This window comes from Polypterus senegalus, chromosome 12 (assembly GCF_016835505.1).
Source record: "Polypterus senegalus isolate Bchr_013 chromosome 12, ASM1683550v1, whole genome shotgun sequence".
In the NCBI taxonomy this organism is placed as follows: Eukaryota; Metazoa; Chordata; class Cladistia; order Polypteriformes; family Polypteridae; genus Polypterus; species Polypterus senegalus.
The window spans coordinates 156,699,087-156,721,295 of NC_053165.1; the positions used below are offsets into that span (position 1 = coordinate 156,699,087).

Consider the following 22,209-nt stretch of genomic DNA (forward strand, 5'->3'; position numbering starts at 1 on the left):
ACTCTGTCAAAATTTGTAAAAAATGTAGAGCAAGGTATTAGAAAACAACACTTCTGTTACCAGTAGTAACTGTCAAAAATGTAAAGAAACTGTTTATTACTTTTATTTTGATCAGTAGCACGACTAAAAGTCTATATTTGAATGAGAGTCGTAGGAGTATGGCCCATCGCAAATTGCAGGTTTAGACGAATGTGCTGTAAATGTAATACCTTTGTTTTCACTGTCCACACTTTTTGCACACAACACATTTGGCAGTTGTCGACTGTTTGCATGAGTTTTCCATGGGCAGCAGGATGCCTATGTAGTGCTGTTTCAATAGTCATGATAAAGAAACGCTTTCGGGACAGCTATCTGCATCGGTGCCAGAGCCAACAGGTTGCACATCATCCAAATTGATTGTCATTGTCTCGATCACTGTCATTATCATCAAAGTTTTCTTGCAACAGATGTAGCTGTTTCAAAATATAAGCAGCTTTATGCCTTTTTCTCGACTACATCACTACTGTCTGTCTAAATATAGTACGATTTTCTGCAAGCAGTTGTCTCTTAAAAAAAATAATATATGGCTATTCACTAGATGTCCGCACTATAATAGGTAATTAGGATGCCGCAGCAAAACTCGTCGGCAAGCTGACTGCAACTATAGTGGCTGTGTGCTTAGATACGAGTTATATTATATGTTGTGCCTTCACAGGCTCAATAAGGTATGTCCAAATTCATACCTCATGTCCAGTGTGTTAAAAGAAGTGCAAAGTCCTGTAGTAAATGAAAAAACGTTGTGCAGGGAAATGTTTCAGTGGTTTGCTGGCTTAGCTCCGTGCAGGAAATGCCTGGTCATGCAGTGGTTAGTTCCGGAGGTTTATGTTTAAATCATTCTGTGTATGGAGTTTGCTTTTTTATTCTTCTCCCTGTGTTATTGTGGGTTATTGTTTCACACCTAAGTGCAGTGCACTGGCAACCTGCCTAGAGCTGGTTTGCACCAACCTCAAAATACTGCCAAGACTGTCGATGGCTCTTCATGATTCTGACGTGTATAGCAGAGTTGGGGGGGAAGAGCAGATGGAGGAGAGCCCCCTGGGATAAGGTGCTATTTTTAATGCAAACATAGGTAAGCCAAGCACAAGTATCTACCTACCTACAAAATGTTACTGTTTTATTTAGTTCAAACCACATTACTTTCATATAAAGTGTGTTTAATGCATTGTTTATGTAATGTAAAATTATTCAACATCCTCAACCTAAGGTTTTTGGTCAGTTTTAATTCCCCTCTGTTTAAAAAAAAAAAAAACAAACAAAATGAAATAGGAACTTGATTTTAATTGTTTTCATATTTTAGATACTATGGCTGCAGTTTCAACCGCTCCCAGCTAGTGTATGAGCACCATGAAGAGTGCTGATCACATTTTGCCTGGCTAGGTTGTAACTTGGCTTTCAGAAATGGTAGAACCATTTCTTTTTCTTTGCAGGGGTGAACTTGACGAACCTCTCCAAGGAGGTGGTATTGATATGCCTCCACAGGTTCTCATTGTCGCTCCATTCTTCCCAATTGATAAATCGTTATTTTAAAATATCTTTGGGTTGTTTGCGTAGGACTTGCATGTGTGCGATAGAGCAGACCACCAATGCACTCTAACCCAGAAGTACAATGCATGGTCTTGGACCATGCATATCGCAGAGTTTTCTACGTCTGATGTCCAAGAAAGGATTAACAGGTGAATGTTGCAGCTGAACTCCTAACTGGAAAGCGTTCATGCAGGGACCAGTGATGTCAATCAGTACTTTAATAGGCTGTCAGAGTATAGCAAACTCATAAAACTTGGTAAATTTGAAACTCTCCCGAAAAGTCAGGTAATGCATGGTCTTTTGACGTCCTGAAGGCGACAAGATTCTTCAACTTCACTTATTAACAATTCCAAGAAATGTCATGTACTTAAAGTAATTTATAGGCAAGTTTGATTTGAAGTCTTGGTATAAATGGTAAATAAATGTAAACTTGATGAGGTCAATAAGTAGTGGTCCACGAGGCCCGTTATGATATTTTGGATTTTGACTGAATTAACTAAGCATTATTTATCATTTACTGAAAACAATTTGACAAAGAATAAATATAATAGATCTACATTTTTACATTTTGAAATTAAGTACGCTTTGATGAACCTTTGAAATCCTCAATCCCACTTCAAAAATTGGAATTCATGTTAGTGGAGAACAGACAAGTGAGTAATGAGCGTTTGTATTTGAAGTTTAGTCCATTGTTGTCAACCCCAGGCATGGTGTATGAATCAGGTCACTTGATTTGTGTGTATTGGAATCAAGTATTTTGTAAACCTTTTGACAATGTTTGAAAATTATTTCATTTAAATATTTAGTAATAAGAAACTTGTAAAATTCTGTCAGATACTTGAGCTCTCTATAACAAAATTTAGTAAATGTGCCTACTTTCTACCAGTCAGAGAAGTAAACCTGTGTTGAAATCTGTTTATCCTTGAACCTGCCCCAGTTTCCATCTTGCTTTGCATAATGGGCTAATAATGTAATCTATTCAATTAAGTCCTGAGGGCTTGAGTTGTTTTTTAAGGCGGGCATAGATGCCAAATTGTACTCGACTTGCTTTTCTAATACTCCTGAGGTTTAAAGTTTTGCTCATTTTCAATGGAAGTTTTTAGACCTACCATTCCCCAACAGTTTGAGGTTTTGGAGAAATATTATGTTGCTACAGTTTTGCTGCCTGGACAGTACAAAAAGTAATTAAGATTCTCTATTGTATAGTAGGTGTTTTTTTTTTTTGTTTAGTTTATTCCTCCCTGGATTGTAATATACACTAAACTTGATGTGATGGGTCTGATACTGGCTTCCTTACACCATAAAATGAATTAGAGGGTCATTAATAATTGTGTTTTTGTTAAAAGTAAAGGAAAAATGGATATGCAAATTTTAGCACAATTACAAAATACCATTTCTGGCTAAGAAGATCATTTATTTTCATAAATGAGATCAGTTATAATTTTATCTCACAGCTTGTTTAACATTGGTAATAAAGTTACCTCTAAATTCTCATACCTGTACTTACCTCTTGGACGATTATTCATTTAAAGCTTCCCACTTGGGAAGCTTGTATTTTGATTATCTCCGGTTACATGCAAATTCAGCATTTCCTTTTCTGCCGTTAACAGAAGTGTCCCAAGACTATTCAAGTCCTTTCGTAGTACACATTGAGATAATCTCAAGCAGCAGTGGGAACAGGACTCGGCAAATTAGAATTGCACGTACTTAATGGCCGAATACATTATTTTTTGTTCTGTAAATTTTACAATTTGAGTCTATAACTATTAGACAAAAGTTGGGATGAGCAGTAAAGCAAATGTTTGAGTTGACATTTAAGGATAATTAATATGCAGACACAAATTTTGCAATATTGTACACTTTTTTTTATTTGACAGATTTTTCTGAATGTTAAATGATATCTGCAAAATCTCAAAACGCTTTCTTTAAATTCCTACTATGACTATATTGTCTCCACCCATGTTGTTTGGGGTGATGAGTGGTGAAAAAAAACGATCGGAAGAGAGAATTTAGAAATGGGTTTAGCTCTGCTGTTTAGCAACAAGCAGTAAGTACCACATCTGACGATTGAACCCATTACTGTATAGGAGGAGGCCATCTAGGTATGTGCAGCGCCCTTCTGCCTCCCCAGCAGAAATGATCCCTGCTAAGCAAAGTATCATTAAAATGGATTCTGCTCTGTTTTATACTGTATGACTGGACAAGCCGCTGGTGGAAGGAAGTAACTACTGCAGTGACTTGCATGTTGCAAAACACACTTTCAAATACTGGCGCCCCCAAAACTATTTGTACTTTGTCAGTGGCCGGGTTACTGCACTAACCAGTAATTCACACTAAAAGTGAGACACCTGTCTTCTGTCTCCACTATCTATGTACTGAAACATTCCAAGCAGGAATAAAAACAACAGCCTTAGTAGTTTTCTTTTCTTTTGTGTGAATTCTTACCCCAGCCTCCTTGGTGTGTGCTATGCACCACTTTCCTCTTGACAGCCATTAAGTCCCGATTGTGTCGTAGCAGTGATTTGGTTCCCTGTAAAGTTGTGATCGCGTCATAGCTTGTACTATCATCTCGTGAAGGCTACAACACAGACGTGTTTACCACAATTGCAATAGCAGTGTCATCGGAGGTGTGGTGAGGTTGTGTGTGTTGGGGATTAAGAGGAATGCTGACGTTTACCTCTGGCACTGAAAGTTTATAAAGCTAGTACTGTTCCGTTTTAAAATGTTTTATGGTACTTTTTCAGTGCTGGTATAACATGTGACTCCATAGGGAAGTAAAGTATTAATGTAATTAAAATCTGTGATTTTTATAATGCCAAACCTTTAATAGGAAGGTTTTACTTCAGTGTTCATGAGGATTGGAAGTGAAAGTAAATTGGTGGGTAGTTGAAATGGTCTTGTTTCACTGAAATACCACTGTCCTCCTCAGAATTACAAATGCTCCTTTTCAAATCCTTTCACAGAGTGCCACCCTGTAAAGTAGTTATCTACATAAGGTAGAATTATAAACATTGATTACCAAGTTAAGATTGCATTACTTGTTACCAAAGTTATACTGTATGACACACAGCAAAAACTAATAAATACAGTACAATCTTTAAAAAAGCTTTAAATGTATCAAATGTTCATAAGTTCTTTATGAAGAAGACACAGAACTAATGTACAGTATCTTTTACTTATAAAAGTGTTAAGCAAACAAGCCTATTGTTTACTAAGCAGCAATTTCAAATTTGTCTTTCTTTTCTTTTTTCAAATAAAAAATTGTAAGCTGCTGCACTTGAAACAAGCTTGCTGTTCACATACTGTATTAATAAATCAAGAGAGCTGTCTTTCCTTATATTAAACCATCAAGCTGAGAGAAGGAGGGACGTCAGTGTTTAATGCCTGACAGATATGAATACCAGCAAGGCAGGCAAAGTGGTGAATGCATTACATACAATGGAAACTAAAGTAGAGGAGATGTATAAAAAAGAAATGTTATTTGAGCGGTTTCTTTGAAGTACAGCTATCCCTGAAATTGATATATTTTGAGGGGAAGAAAGGTTACTTTGGCAATATGAAATTATCCCTAGTGTGTGCTTGGTGTGTGTGTGTGTGTGTGTGCCCTGCCCGGGGTTTGTTTCCTGCCTTATTTAGTTAGCATTTCTTATTATTGTGACAAAATATACTGTAAATAACTATGCCAGGTTTTTGAGCTCTACGGTTAAGCAGTGTGTGAGTTTGTGTAAAGCAGCACCTGGTAAGTAATTTTTAAGCTCTTTCCCCATATTGTCAGTTAGTCTGGGTTCAGTCTGTTATGGTGTTTCACTTGCTCTGAGCCATTAGGTGGCACTGTCGTTCAATGGTCAGTAGAACCCTGACCCTACCCCTAACCCCAAAGACATTATGGCTAAGTTGATTTACAGTAATACGTAGGCCTGGTATGAGTGTAAGTGAATGGGCCCAGTGCCATTCCCTGTTTTGTGTCCCGTTGTGTCACTCTGTGTGGGCTGTGGCCCCTTGTGATCCTAAATTGAAGTGAAAAAGTATGAGAATGCAGTGTTAAAGTGCAATATCATTTAGGCATTCATCTCCTGTAATGGGTGGTAATTGCCTTGCGCCCTGTGTTGGCTGGGATTGACTCCAGCAGACTCCCGTGACCCTGTAGTTAGGATATAGCAGGTTGGATAATGGATGGATGATGGTTGATAATCTCTTTGGATAACAGTTTTTTATTGCTAACTTTTCACATAACCCTGTAAAGAAGTATATGACTAACAACATGTGGATACATCAATCCTGAAACAGAAAATAGACAAAAGAATTTACTGTGACAACAATTTTAAAAACCACCCAACTCCAGAACGTTTGCTTTCTTCTTTTTACATGAATTTGTTTGGAAATGTGCTTTGAAATGCAAGCATTCTCATTAATTTTTTTTTTTTTTTTGCCAAGACTTTTACCCAGTGTTTTTTTTTTTTATTGTGCTCTATGAATTTTTCCATCAGTTTAGACTAAGGTCCCAGTCCCTGTTTGTGAAAAGCATCCTGATAATTTATTTCTACCACCACCGTACTTGATAGTAAAGGTGGTGAATCCTGGCTGCTGAGCAGTATATCATTTGCACTACACGTACTGGTTTACACGCAGGTCATCAGATTACAAGGCTTTAAACTGTAGATCTACAGTATATGTACTCCTAAATGCCATTTTTAGTTGTGCTTTTCTACTGATATATATAACTATGTTTTTGTCACAGTTGACTTCAAGTTGACTGGTAAATGATGCTTGGGTAATGAGCAAATTCATTCAGGGAGTGTTATCCCTTTTTTGTTATGTTTTTGTTTTATCTTTGAAAGTGGACTTAACTGAGGTCAAAGGTATGTTCAGTGCCTTTGATTTTTTATTTATTTATTTATTTTTTGTCTCGTGTTGCTTGAATCTGATGTCTGACTTGCTTAAATTGCTCTTTAATCTTTGTTTTAAATGTTGTTGTCTAATTCAAAGTACAGTGGTACCTTAGTATACATCCGCTTTGGAATAAGTCCAACTTGGTATGCGTCCTGTTTGGACGCGAAAACTTTTGTTTGGAATACGACTCGCGTGCTAGAACCGCACGCTACCCATGTTTACCTCTCTCGAGACAAAGTCACGACTGCCCACAAGCGTCAGTATGCCAGTTGCTAGCATTCGGTGAACAACCCATGCTATAACTCTGTGAATTTTCACGTGATTTTGTGTTTTTCCACGTGAATTTGAATTGATTGTTGAAAAGTATGAAGGTGACATGCGTAACCGGGACTTGGCTGCTGCGTACCGTATGCTGAGAATGACAGTATCTACAATTGTGAAAAACAAAGACGTTATTAAAAAGTAAAGTGAGGTTAAATTTTCATTTATTTCATCTGATTGCATTTGTATTTATGTATTTTAGTATTAAGCAGTGTTTAAATTATTTCATACAACCCCATCAATGTATAATATGCCAATAACAATAGGATTTTTTTTTTCATGGGAACGGATTAATCATTTTCCCTTTTATTTCTGTTGGGGAAAATTCTTTTGGAATACGTCCTGTTTGGTATAAGTCGAAGGATCTGGAACGGATTAAGGACGTATACCGAGGTACCACTGTAGTTGATCTTCAGATTTCTCACACTAATGGATTCCAACAAATTGGATAACTTGTTGACATAATGTATTGTATCTAGGCAAATGTAGGCTTGTACTGGCACAGGAAGAGAGTAATTTTTTAATTTTTTTTTTTAATGTTTTCATTTTTGTTTAAAAAATTTTATGACATTTTGCATATCACGGACATGAAAAAAACATTTAAAAAAATATGGAGAGAAAGACGGCTGGGCAGGAAAACACAGAAATTTCTATAAAAGCTTAAAATACAGGAACCAAGAAGTGAAACACAAAAGGCTTTAAGAAAATAAGCCATTAAATGACTTGGTTGTCGGTATCGTCTTTATAGAATATTATTGTTTTTTCAAAGGTTTAAATCCTGGGTTAACTCAGGATATAGAATGGGCGGGTTACTGAAAGTAAATGAGGAAAATTTCTGAACCTTGTAGGAAATAAAATGAATCAGAATTCTGGGATAGGCTTTTGGTCATGAGCAGCAGGCTTTGAAAATGGATCATCTATTTATGTTCTGTCTGAAGGCGATCCCAGTTCATTAGATTTTACAATTGCTTAGTGTGTTCTGCATGAGTAATTTTGGTTAAATGTTGTTTTTTTTTAGGGTATGGGACTTGGTCTGCTGCTGCTGCCACTACCACTTCTGCTGACAGCAGTACAGCAGTGAATACTCAAGGTACGTTGAATGTGGTCTTATTTGCCTTTGTAGAATCAACCCCTTTGTGTAATGATAAAACCTCTGGTATAATTAAAAGTTTAAATAGAATACATATCTGTTTTAGTGTGCTCTGGTTATAGGAATTATACCAGCATGTTCTTATAATACATTTATATTCAACTGAGGTTTCACCACTTCCAAATGCAGAAAGATATAGACATGATGAATTATTTTATGTTAAAATATTGCAACACTTTTAGGCTTGAGTCCAAACATTTAGTGTCTAAAAGTTAAATATATGGTCTGTGTAAAGTGTCTAAGTAGTTCAGATTAAATATCCCCTTTTTTTATGAATTCCCACTATCGGTACACTATTTGATAAAACTAAAATATGAAGAATATTAAAAGTATGTCAAGGACAAAGATGATGAAAATCATAAATTGCTAAAGTGAAGAATATAAGGCATTTCATCTGTTCAAAGCATCATTAAATATGTTCTAGAGAAAAGAAGGTCATTTGGTTCAGTGGGAATGTAGTAAAATAAAAACAGTTGTGCTGTGGGGAGTTGGACTATATGTAGAGAGGTGGGGCTGGACTTGAATTAAATATCAAGTTTGATTTGGTGCAGCCTGGTGGGTAGAGTCAGAAGTCTGTTGCCAGGGTTTCATGTTTAGTGCCAGTTTAACACTGTTTCAGCTATGACACATGCATGTTCCATCACCTTAAGGGAATACTTTGCTGTGTCAGGCCCTAAAACACTTGAAGAAAGGAGGCTACAAAATGCAAGAAGACCATAATATTTGCAAACTCACTTAATCAATTAAGGGTTGCAAAGAAACACACTTGTGTTAAAACAAATTCATTGTTTTGGACAGTCAGATTAACAGCATCAGCAAATTTGTGACTATGAGTCAAACGGCAAAATGGGAGACTGATGTCAGATTTCAGTGGGTGAAAAATACAGTTTCGGGGTGCCCAAAATTGGCAGAATTACATACATAACTCATAGCTAAGGTAAGGGTTAAGTCTTACAGGACTTTTTTAGATGAATGGAAGCTAAATTCCAATTAAATAATTTATTTCTTAGATATTCTAAATTTTTGTGAGTAAAAACTTGTATGACTACTGTAACTTGGAACGTATGTTTGCTGATGATTTTTGCACTACTTTGGACATTTCTGTCATTTTATATTTCTACTCTTTGTAATTTGAATGTTGATTTTTGTAATGACAACTTTTAAAAAAGAAAAAAAAAAACCACTGTTTTGTTCAATTTCTAGCTTCCTATGCAAATACTACCGGTTGGCAAGGCAAGTGGTTCTTTTTCTTTACTGCAGAGAGGAAATTTAAAATGCTGCTTGTAATTTGTGTGGTGTTGTTTCTTTTCATTGTGTATGTAAATATTTACATCAGATTTTGATTACCTGCATAAAGTGTCCTCCCTATTCAGACTGTTCCAGAATTTGAACAGAATCTTTTTTTCCAAAGCACATCTGTCCCTTTGGGTTTTAGATAATAATATTTTAGAATCTCACACATGAAAATAAGGCATTATTGAAATTTATTTCTCTAGCAATTTTTTTTCAGGAAAACTGCATAAATTCTATGAATTTACCAGAGCCTGATTACCTTGTATCTTTTTGGTATAGCCCAAGTCTGACCATTTACCTTTTCCCCCCCATGTATCAGGGTAAAGACAATGCATAGGGTTTCCACAGTATTTTAGCATAAAATGAGCACCCTCTCCAGTGCTTTGTAGCATAGCTTTCCCAGCTGTGCTTGATAACATTAATTATGTGGTTGTTTGAGAGTTTGTTTCTGCTGTAGCCTGTTTGATTGAATTGTAATAATAATTACTGCATGAGATCTGACTCATTAGTCTGGTGAGCACTCCTCGTATTTATCATTATTGCCTGACAGTGTTTTAATGCTAGTACATGTGTTGCAGGATATGAAGGCTATGATTATTACAACACTCAGAATGCTTCTGCCACGACCACCGATGTTGGCTATAACTATGGTACAACCACCACTTGGGATAACGCAAAAACTGATTCCGGCATGACCTCCACCATGATGAGCATGGACAACACTAATATAAATATGGGTATGGTCCCTATGGGAAACAGTAACACAGCCAGTAATTTGGAAGAAACAAGCACAGCTACCAGTAAACCCAGCGACAACTCTGATTCTCTGATTGCCAAGATTAACCAACGACTAGACATAATGTCAAAGGAGAGTGGGCAGGACTGCCAAGAGAGGTGGATATCTTAGGCTTCACTGGTCAATTTTGCAGCATGTATTTAAGTGGGATGTGGTGTTGGGTTTTTGGTGTGGTGGAATTTCATTTTTCCATTCATTTGCACAAAATTAAGAGATTTTTTTGAGGACTTTTTTTTTTTCTTTCTTTGTCAAAACAGATCTCAGATTGTAGTTCCATTTAAGTTAATTCTGACAAGTTGTTATTGATTTGCCTGACCCATCATTAAGTCTGAAGGACTATTATAAAACTTCAAATTGCATCATTTTCAAGCCATTTGTCAAAAGCTGCTTCTTCTTTCAGCTGCCCCCATTAGGGGTTGCCACAGCGAATAATCTTTTTCCATATCTTTTTGTCCTCTCCATCTTGCTCGGTCACCCCCATCACCTGCATGTCCTCTCTCACCACATTCATAAACCTCTTCTCCTCTTACCTTCTAGCTCTATCCTTAACATCCTTCTCCCAATACACCCCTCATCTCTCCTGTGCACATGTCCAAACCAACACAATCTCGCCTCTCTGACTTTGTCTCCCAACCGTCCAACTCGAGCTGACCCTCTAATGTCCTCATTTCTAATCCTGTCCATCCTCGACACACCCAGTGCAAATCTTAGCATCCTAACTCTGTTACTTAAATTTACTAAAGTGATCTGTTTGCTATTTTATCAATCTTAATCTCTGCTGAAATGGAAAAGTGGAATTCCACCCCACCTTTCCTTATGTAAATATACACCTTTGAGCAAAGGGAAATAATGTAAATTAGCCAGACGCTCTCTTAGTTATTTAAAGTGTTCAAAATATTTCTTAATAGAGTAATCTTGTATGATGTTTTTTAAATTACAAATGCTGTTTTCAAGGTAAGTTGAGAGAGTGTTTTTCAATAGCCACCTGTTTTGTTTCCCAATTTTAATTCAATAATTGTAGAAATGTTCTATTTCCAGCTATGACGTGGGATGTAAATTGAGGAATGGTGGTGTTTTGGTTGTATTCTTGTTCCAATGTAAAGTTCAGTACTGTAAAAATGAAATCTATGGCGGTTTTATTCAAATCTAGCCTATTGCTGCCATGTTCTGATATGTACGGTACTGATTGGCTTCCTTGCTTCCTTGCTGTACAGCTCTTTCAGGTTCGAGTCATTCGAGTCCTACGACTCTAGGTCTTCAATGCCCGACCGCGATCTGTACAGATCCGGCTTTGATTACAGTGAGGGAGGAGGGGGCGGCGGCAGTGGCGGAGGACTACCAGCCGATACCGATTCCTCCTTTGGGAGCCGCTCCTCCTCCGGGGCATTGGGCAACCGAAGAGACCGCAACAGAGGGGGGCGTGAGAGCTACGGCCCCCCCAATTCCCGAGGAGCAAGGGGCCAAAACCAGCAGCGCCACCAAAACCGTGGTCGGAGCGGAAACTATTACAACCGCAACGCCGACATCCCCCACCACCGATACAACATGCCGTCTTCAAGCTCCGAGCGGCTGCGGCGCGCTGGAATGAGCTCAATTATATGGGCCCACGTGGTATGGGCATGGGAGTTGGAGGCGGCGGCAACATGGGCAGTGGGGGCCCAGGCCCCAACAGACTCCCCTCTCTTTTCTCCCAAGCCCTGGTCCCTGACTATCATGGCATGCACGGCCCACCCATGCAAGGGATGGGAATGGGAGGAGGCATGGGAGGAAGGTTCCCAATGAGCAACACCTATGGAGGTGGTCGCCAGCGCAATGGGAGAAACCGAATGCGCAATGAAAGAGACAACCGAGTAAGTACATACATAGCCAAAAAAGCCTGTAAGAGTACTTTTCATAGGATCCATGCCAGGCCAGAGAATTATCTTGTTTTGCTGAAATTGCCAAGGTTTTAATAGTAGTTTTCCCTGATACCTGGCATTGGTGCTATGGAAAAGCCTGCTTGACCAAGTACATGATTGGGTATGACCTTTCGTATTCCCAGGTTAATGCCTCCTGACCTTCCACCTACCATAATGATTCAGTCATCCCTTTAATGCTGCATAACACTGTATTTTATCATGTTATATTTACTGTTTTTGAGAGGTGCCTTTTTTAAATTCTGTAGGGGATTATTTAAGGGGATTATGGTAGAACATGCTTTGGAACAATGTTTAGGGGGTTGATTTTAGTCTGAAATCTAGTTATAAGAAGAACTTTCTTGTCGCATTTTTCTGTTCATAAAAATAGCCACTCCCCCTCAAATTAGCAGGTTTAATGCATGTCCTAGATAGTTTTCATTGTTTGTTATACAGTGTTTTTATATTAAAGTTAAGCATGTTTTGTTTTGTGTTTTTTTTTTTTTAATAATCATATATGACGGGATCCTGGGCTGAATAAGATAAAACATTACTTAATGGGAAGTGAGGGGAGCAGTTTTTTGTCCCATTAACTTGCAAGTTTACTTATTTGTTTTCCATAATGTAAAGATTTAATAGTCTTCATTATTGAATCGTCTTCATTACTGAATGCTGATTCGTACCTTGTGTTTATAGTCAAGACAGCAAGGAGGATTCATGTTCCGAAATGAAGGCCGCAAGCGGAGTCGGTCCCAGACCTCAGAGCCAGAGAGCAAGCACCGTAAAACTGATTCTGATGTGGAGGATTCAGATCTAGGTAAAGGAGATGTCTCTTCAGTTGGGGCTTGTTTTGTAGGTAAATTGTGTTGTTCAGATGTATTGGGCCATTCTAATGGATCGCTTTGCCAATCTGTTAAAACAAGCAGGGTATTGTTGTTAAGGTTTAAGGTTTTTTTATTTAGTCATGTTTACACAAGATAATGACATATTCAGTCTTTAGTTTGATCCAATAGAAGTCCTAATGGGTCTTGAGAATCTCTTATTACTAAGTGGTAAATATGTTGGAAGAATAAACTGAATGAGAGCACGAAATAACTGGAATTAAACAAAGAAACTGTGTCCTTTCTAGATCTTCTACACAGTGTTGCATATGTATCTGTCAGGTTTCCAACTGAAATTATTACCATGTCTCCTTGTCGCTTTACACCTCCTAACTCACTCTCTTGTCTCTGAACACCCCACCTTTGCCTCCTGCTGCCATTTTAAACCCTTGTACTGATACTGTTTGTTGGATGTCTGTCTAGAAGCAGCTTTTAAGCTCCAGCCAGGACCTAAATACTAGGTCCATATGAAGAGAACTACTGTCCGGCTGATATGAACTGCTTTGCCTCTGTAGATCGGCAATTTGATTTTTTTTTTTTTTGCTACACCAGTGATTTGGATGAAATTTAGTTTGACACTTCTGCCAGTTATCACAGATATATATTGATTATATTGATAGTAACCATCACTCCAACCAGTCCTTGAGGTTTTTTTTTTTAGTGTTGCGTTGATCCTGTTGGGTGCTTCATTATTGTTTAAGAATGAAAATACCACCTGCAGCTTGTTAATATGAAGCATTACTCATTTTAATTATTATTTTATCATTTTTTCAGATGAGGAAGATAATGAAGACAAAGAAGTAAGTATGTAGCTTTGAGACTTAGCATAAGTCCACTTCAGATTTTTTTTGTTTGTTTGTTTTATAAATGGTGCTTTTCTTCTTAAAGGAGACTGAAGGTGCTGGCGGAGACGGGCAAAAGAAAAGTAAGGGTTTTATTTTTATGTTGTGTCTTGTTTAAATGTAATATTGCAGTAAATGCACACTGATCACAGTACATTAACACATACTGTGGATTGAAATAAATTGCTTCTATGATTTTAATTCCAAGGAGAACGTTGGAAAAGATTCCTCTTGCAGATAAGTTTCAGGACATGTTGCAGTTAATGTACACACACACACACTCCTTCTGGAGTGTTTTTCTTTTTTTGAAGAGGCAAGCGTCCAATATCGGGATCTGTTACCATTTACCGTGAAGTCTTAGTTATGCTGCAGTTACTAGGATTAACTAATACCAATGCTTGGTAGAAAAAATGCATTTTTTAAAATATATTTTAATGTCATTAAATATGTCATGAAGTTTGGTTTTTCCTGTTAAATGCAAAAAGCAGAATGTTTCTGCAGCATGTGTAGTCTTCCCTTTGTCTTAGTTAATGTGATCTGTTGCAGTTGTTGAGGGGGAAAATGATGAAGAAGGCAAAAAGAAGAAACTATCAAGAAAAGAAAAGAGTATTCAGCGCCAGAAAGAGCGGTATCAGGATGTAAAAGACCACAAAAGGTTTGGGTTTGCATTTAACTAAAGTCTTCCTTTTTAAAACATGTGTGTGGTATGTAGATTGTGGCTTATTATGAATTTTACTCTGGTACTTACAAACGCCAGTAAATAGGTGCAGTGGATATTACTTTAGCTTCTCTCTGGTAATACGAGTTTGAAGGTATTCACACCTATTTATTGTTTTATTAAATCGATACTTTCTGTGTTTTGAGTTTGAACATGTGTTGGCAAATTAAATTCACAATTGGTTTTAACTTTTTTGGGTTGGCCTGTGGCTCTCTTATTTGGATATAAATAATGAAAGATAACAGCATAGCAGTATTGGGTACAAACAATTAAAACAGCAACTTGAGTAACCAAAATGTTTTCAAAAAGATAGCAGGCTATATGATGTTTAAACACAGGCAAGAAAACTAATTCCTGTATATGTGTGTATATATATGTGTGTGTAGATATAGATATAGAGACAGAGATATAGGTAGGTAGGTAGGTAGGTAGGTAGGTAGGTAGATATATATAATGTGTGTGTGTGTGTGTGTGTGTTTACTTAATTAATGTAAAGCATAAAATGGAAACTTGTTCATTAAAGTAGGAGATGATTTTTAACAAACTTTTTAGTCGTGCCTCTCAAGGACAACTTAGAGAGTTGCTGATAAAAGTAGCTACTCCGATGTAAGCTTACATATTTGTTATAAACCTCTTTCGGTGTTTAGGGTGCAATCACCTCTGACCTGATGAAGTGTCAGATGGGCATAATAATTGTAACTGTCGGCTAAGGTAGTTTGGCTAACCAAAGCAAAAGCCTCTAATGACCATTGCAAAGTTTTATTTCCTTTACTACATATGTATTTACTGTAACTGATTTCAAGTTCCTGCAGCAGTTTCTAGAATGATACATTATGTTGGTAAGTCACCTTTCTGGTTGTCTTTTAATGGGGAGAGCATAAAGGTTAATGTTTTTGTTTTTTTCTTCCTCTGTGTCCATTCCTAGATTACAGTTTGCTTGTTCTTTATGTAAGTTTCGGACAATGGAGGAGGATGAAATGCAGGAGCATCTGGAAAGTAAACTTCATAAAGAAGTTTTTAAGTTCATCAATACAAAGCTTCCAGACAAGACTGTGGAGTTTTTGCAGGTAAGTGTTGCTTATTCATTTAAGTTTATTGTCATTGTGACCGCACAAGAACATATGTGACAAAACCAAATACTGTGAGCTCTCAAGAGGTACAGTAATGCTGGAAAAAGTTAAGACTAACCACAAAAAAAATGCACAAACTGTATTACACTATATAGTATGCATTGCTGTACAACCTGTATAAGTATGGTCTTGTATTTTCATTCTGCTCAAATTTCAGAAAGTGCAACAGTAGTACAAAGTATGTAGATTTACACAATAAATGATACAAATTGTGGATGGGTAACAAACTTCTCAGTAGTGCCATTAAGAAATTACTACATCTTGATCTGTGTGTGTCATGGAGTTTCTTCTGTGAGAGTATGTTTATGGAGAAAAGCAGAGTTTAGCAGTTTGACATCCCTGGGGAAGAAGCTGTTTCTGAGCCTGGAAAACCTGGCCTGTACGCATCTGTAACATCTCTGTGATGCCATTAGGGAGAACAATCCAATGCTTGGGTGCCTTATGTCTCTAGTATGGTTAAGGGAGAAGTATATTTGCCTAACCTGACAGACTGGGGTCTTTTGGGACGAAAAATCAAGTATCCCGTTGCCAATGAAATAGCAAATCCTTGAAAGTTTAAGTTTGGTTGCAATTTTTGTGGGAATAATAGCCTTGAATGCCAGAATAAGTCAAAACCAGTATTCAGAAATCATCTACTTGTCTTCTAAGTAGGTCAGGGCAATATCAAGCACTGTGCTATTTGCCTGGTATTCAAATTGGTATTTTATCAAATTAGCAAAGTCAATAGTTTTTAAACATCTAAACTTTCCTGGCTAGCCTTTTAAAGCAGAGATGGCAACTTGAATAAGTGAGGAATGTGTTTCTGTTAGTGTATCTTGTACTTGGTATTCATCCAACTCTGTGGATTGGCATTGGAATGATGAGTATTTGTTAGCCTAATATATAAAATTGCTAGCATACAATATATTACAGTACAATACAATTTATTTTTGTATAGCCCAAAATCACACAAGAAGTGCCACAATGGGCTTAAACGGGCCCAGCCTTGAATCACTAAGAAGACAAGAAAAAACCCTCAAAAACACTTGTAGGGAAAAAAATGGAGGAAACCTTAGGAAAGGCAGTTCAAAGAGAGACCCCTTTCTAGGTAGGTTGGGCGTGCAGTGGGTGTCAAAAAAGAGGGGGTCAATACAAAACAATACACAGAACAGAACACAAGTAATCCTCAATATAATAGTGCAATAGAAATATGACAAGTAGATAGCAGAATTCAACAGTAGATGATGTTACATAATGCAATTTGGATTTGTTCAGCATGACACAATTACTCCACTAGTCGACATTCTATGCACATAGTACAGTTTATGGGACCCTCCAGTAGTCCACAGACTGCAAAAAAAAATTTACTGGGAAATAAATATGCAAATTTTGAGCTGCTGCAATGTGACATTAAGTTCTGAATTCTGTGTAAACCTCAAAACCTTTTGTTCTTAATTTCTTTTTTTTTTTTTAACAACATTCATAATTGCTACCAATATCACATTTTAGGAAGAGTGATACTGTATAAGCTCCTGCAGTATTTCTGTTTGAACTCTGAAGCATTAGCCATGTTTGTTTGCAGGAAGTGCTGGAGGTCTCGCTCTGCAAAGATACTGTTATCTGCTTATTTTTACTTTTGTATGTGGCTTCATTACATCTTTTTATGATTAATCTGGAATAGCATCGTTTGTGACTGGTTTAAAGAAAATCTGAGATATTGTAGTAAACATCTTAGCTGAAGTTAATGAGTGTTTCTAAGATTAATGAGGTAAGTTACCAAAAAGCAACAATAGTCGCAGGTTGTTCAGTAGATGGTGTAAAATGTAAGAGTAATGTTTCTACTTGGGGCGGCAATGTGGCGCAGTGGGTAGCGCTGCTGCCTCGCAGTTAGGAGACCCGGTTCGCTTCCCGGGTCCTCCCTGCATGGAGTTTGCATGTTCTCCCTGCGTCTGTGTGGGTTTCCTCTAGGTACGCCAGTTTCCTCCCACAGTCCAAAGACATGCAGGTTATATGCATTGGCGATTCTAAATTGTCCTGTCTATGTGTGTGCATGCCCTGTGGTGAGCTGGCACCCTGCCCGGGGTTTGTTTCCTGCCTTGCGCCCTGTGTTGGCTGGGATTGGCTCCAGCAGACCCCCGTGACCCTGTAGCTAGGATATAGCAGGTTGGATGATGGACGGATGGATGTTTCTATGTGATTCTTTGTATACTGTGGTAAATTGTGCGATCAATACACCTACATATATATTAGTTCATATTAATTTTTCAAATGTAACCTTTTTATAAATTGTGTTTCTCCTATTAGGAATACATAGTAAACAGAAACAAGAAAGTTCTAAAACGACGCCAGGAGCAGATAGAAAAGGAGGGTCCATTACCAAAACAAGATCCCTTTAAAGGTAGGTTGGCTTTTGCTATAAGCATTCAGCTTGCCTTTTTGTAGTGTACCTTTTCACTTTACCTGGTGTGATTTTAATATTCATCTGGCTCGTCTGCCTCCTGTCTCATTAATTATATCTGTCTCCATTCCAACTGCTCATTTTTGGCAAGGGTTGGCTGCTGCACTGGTTTCCTGACATCATATTCTCTCTTTTGGGCACACATGGACCAAGTGCTGTATGTTAAAGACTTGGCATCATCATCCTCACCATCCATATGCACTTTGGGGCTGCATTAGAAGTGGAGCCCATCCTGGTTTATTCTCATGTCCATCATGGTTGGTAGGCTAGCGCTGTCAGAACACTGTGAAGGACATTGAAACTCTCCAGTCCTGTGTATGACAAGGTTAAGATGGAGTGTTTAGTTTTGTTTTTTTGTTTTTTTTTCCTTGGGGGGTGACATCGGAGTGGGGGGAGGTGTTGAAGGTGATCTGTCTAAGAGTGTTTATGCTTGTCAGGGAGGTGGGATGGAGGAGCCACAATCCTATTTTTCTCTTCTACTCTGGGTTGACTTGAGATAAGGATAAAGTGTAAACTCTGTTATGTAGTTAATAAAAGGTATTTCTTCCCCATTTTAAGTGCATCCTTGTCTACTGCTTACTGCTTAGAAAGTCTAGGACAGACGTGTTTAGGATTACCATTCCAAGCACTGTCATCTGGAACAATTTGGTGGGAATGTAAACTTTTTTTAAAAAGCCTGTAAACCATGACTTGTACCAAAGGGTACTGGAAGCTTTACATCCATCAGTAGTTTTCTTTGAGATTTATTTATTTATTTTCCACAGACATAGGACAGGAACATTTTTTCAGGAAGATTGAAGCAGCACACTGCATGGCCTGTGATAAAATTATACCTGCACAGTTCAACTCTATGCAGAGGCACTTGAGATCCCAAGAGCACAACTGGAAACGAAAGGTAACGTATGGAATATGAAATTTAATCAGTCAAGGCTCTTTGAGCAATTTTGGTTTGATTTCATGATTTCACTGGTAATGGAGAAAATACACATAATTGGTCATAATGGGGAGTTGGGGTCAACCTAAGGCATCATAGCAGAATCTGTGCACTTCACTTTATTTTCTGTGAGTGCCAAACTGTAATAGAGAAATCAATCCCTATTTGTCTGTGGCTGTCATCCCTGCCTCCATCACAGAGAACTCTTGTTCAGACCTTGCTAGCCAACATGATGGAGCAGCTGGGTCTGCCCAGCATTTTTGCTCATGACTAGCTGTCCCCCACGGTTCCGCATGCGTAGCATTGATACAGGACAATGAGGAGGGCCCTGCCCATCTCCCCACTCCTGACGTCACGATTCCCCCCACTGTCAGAGGTCCTCTGTGGAGAGAGGAGAACCTTCCAGAAGGACAACCATCTCTGCAGCAATCCACCAATCAGGCCTGTATGGTAGAGTGGCCAGACGGAAGCCACTCCTTAGTAAAAGGCACATGGCAGCCCGCCTGGAGTTTGCCAAAAGGCACCTGAAGGACTCTCAGACCATGAGAAACAAAATTCATGTCTGATGAGACAAAGATTGAACTCTTTGGTGTGAATGCCAGGCGTCACGTTTGGAGGAAACCAGGCACTGCTCATCACCAGGCCAATACCATCCCTACAGTGAAGCATGGTGGTGGCAGCATCATGCTGTGGGGATGGTTTTCAGCGGTAGGAACTGGGAGACTAGTCAGGATAAAGGGAAAGATGACTGCAGCAATGTACAGAGCCATCCTGGATGAAAACCTGCTCCAGAGCGCTCTTGACCTCAGACTGGGGCGACGGTTCATCTTTCAGCAGCACAACCACCCTAAGCACACAGCCAAGATATCAAAGGAGTGGCTTCAGGACAACTCTGTGAATGTCCTTGAGTGGCCCAGCCAGAGCCCAGACTTGAATCTGATTGAACATCTCTGGAGAGATCTTAAAATGGCTGTGCACCGACGCTTCCCATCCAACCTGATGGAGCTTGAGAGGTGCTGCATAGAGGAATGGGCGAAACTGGCCAAGGATAGGTGTGCCAAGCTTGTGGCATCATATTCAAAAAGACTTGAGGCTGGAATTGCTGACAAAGGTGCATCGACAAAGTATTGAGCAAAGGCTGTGAATACTTAGGTACATGGGATTTCTCAGTGTTTTTATTTTTAATAAATTTGTAAAAACCTCAAGTAAACTTTTTTCAACGTTGTCATTATTGTCGTTGAGTGTAGAATTCTGAGGAAAAAAATGAATCCATTTTAAAATAAGGTTGTAACATAACAAAATGTGGAAAAAGTAATGCACTGTGAATACTTTCCGGATGCTGTATGTATATATATATATATATATATATATATATATATATATATATATATATATATATATATATATATATATATATATATATATATATATATATATGAGAGAGAAATTTGAAGTATGAAAAGGCACTTTGTCATAGCCAAAGTTATAAAATTGCCCCAAAAGCCCAAATTCATACACAGCTTAATTCCATAAGAATGCAGAGGGTCGTAGACAGAGAGGCATTAAAAACAAACGAGGGGGTGATGCTGTAAAAAGTTAAATTATCATCATGACTGCTCCTCTGCATTCCACTTTTATTTTGTCATTTTAACTGTATAAAATGTTTTACTTTTTATGGTAAAATATTTCATTGTGATGGGTATGAAGTGAAAAAGAGATCTAACTTGCCAGTCATTTACTCTTCTTGTTTCTGTTTATTCGTAAATTTTTTTTTTTTTTGTCTGCCTTCCTTTTCAGGGTATTGCTGATAACTTCAAGAAAACAAGCCTTCATGTGGCCAAGAGTGTTCTAAACAATAAGCATATTGTGAAAATGCTGGAGAAATACCTGAAGGTAAACGCATTTTTGTTTTATTGAGTTTGGACTGACTGATCAGTCAGTCATTGGGCCTGCTAAATTGCAGAGAGGACTAAATCCATTTTATAATTTGCTGGAGTTTTTCCGATGGAATCACATTTGTTGTGATGGGTTTAGACTTTTGTTTTGTTTCACAGCAATTTTTTGGTGGACTTTGGGAATGTGAAACTGTGTTGGCAAGTCTTCTAATTTGATGCGCTCTGCGATTTTTCTAGTCGTATACCACAGAAGTTGTCCAGTTTGATGATCTCCTCGGACTAGAAGCCGTGACACTGGCTTTAACTTGATTTGATCTTTGTTAAGACATTTATTAGCTTTGTAGCCGATTATGTTTTAAAAAGTTTTTGAAAACAGTTAGTTGTACCAAATGGAGTCCTAAAAATCTTGATATTAGAAGTAGAACTTTAACAGAAAATGTTTCTCTGTTTCAGGGGGAAGACCCATTCACCGATGAGAATCTAGATCATGATAAAGCAGAAGAGCACACAGAGTCAACCGCAGGCCCAGAAGCAGGAGCCTCTGGTGAGAAAAGCACAGAGGAAAATAAGGAAGGTGAGGAGGACGGAGCACCACAAGTCCCAGGGACTGAGAGCAGTGCAGGAGATACAGACAAGATGGCAACAGAGAATACTGAGCCGCTGTCGGAGGAGAGCCCGGAGCTGCTGAAGCCAAGTGATGATAGCGAAGCGGCTGTGCTAGAGAGGACGGCTGCTGAAGAAAAAATGGAGGATCAGGATGGCCCTGAAGACGATGAAGTGGAGTCTGTGAACCCCACGCCATAAGTTGGTCTGTTTTTGAATCTTTGATCATTTTTTTTGTTGTTTTTTTTTTTTTGGTTTTTTTTCCTTCTGTTCTTCTGAATGAAATGTCCGCTAAACACCAAGTCGTTACCTGAGCGCACATCTGTTGTAGCAGTTTGGCTATGAATTTTGAGTTCAACCTTTAAACATAATTTTTTTGTTTCATTTCTCCTTTTCTATTTGATCATTAAGTTATGTTTTGATTTTTGTGCTTAAATATTAATGGTAAAAAATTTGTTGGCAGAGAGAACAAAGAATAATATCTGTATATTTATAATATAAAACATTCCCTGTCTGCCCCCTTCTCTTTCCTTCTCTTTTCCTGCGCTGTTAAGTTCAAATGCAGTTTGGTTTTTACACTTCACAGGTTAAAGATGGTGTAAAAGTTGGATTTGGTAAATAAATAACATTTGATAAAACTGTATCATGTGATAGTTGTTTCAATTTTAACAATTAGAGGGTGGGCTGGGCTGGGCTGCTGTGGGGATTGTAATTGTACAACATTTAGATATCTGTGCCCTGGCAATCTAGTAACATCTTTTTAAAGCTGCCATTAAGGTTCATTTGACTGTCTGTACTTTGGAGTGGCATGGCCTCCAGCTCTGTGTGACATCAGAATTGGATTTGATCGGTTCAAAGAAT

The 22,209-nt window shown here is 38.1% G+C and overlaps 1 protein-coding gene across 1 annotated transcript in view; it reads left to right on the forward strand.

The window, feature by feature from the left end:
- LOC120539995 (A-kinase anchor protein 8-like) overlaps nucleotides 1-21,991 on the forward strand; it is a 39,765-nt gene extending 17,774 nt beyond the window's left edge. The window contains 14 exon segments of the mRNA XM_039770421.1: nucleotides 7,793-7,864; nucleotides 9,128-9,157; nucleotides 9,796-10,111; nucleotides 11,228-11,583; nucleotides 11,586-11,863; nucleotides 12,605-12,725; nucleotides 13,564-13,589; nucleotides 13,678-13,714; nucleotides 14,178-14,286; nucleotides 15,275-15,416; nucleotides 17,763-17,856; nucleotides 18,681-18,811; nucleotides 20,648-20,743; nucleotides 21,199-21,991. Coding sequence (XP_039626355.1) covers nucleotides 7,793-7,864; nucleotides 9,128-9,157; nucleotides 9,796-10,111; nucleotides 11,228-11,583; nucleotides 11,586-11,863; nucleotides 12,605-12,725; nucleotides 13,564-13,589; nucleotides 13,678-13,714; nucleotides 14,178-14,286; nucleotides 15,275-15,416; nucleotides 17,763-17,856; nucleotides 18,681-18,811; nucleotides 20,648-20,743; nucleotides 21,199-21,549 — 2,159 coding nt within the window. The 3' untranslated portion in view covers nucleotides 21,550-21,991.
- The last annotated feature ends 218 nt before the right edge of the window (nucleotides 21,992-22,209 follow it).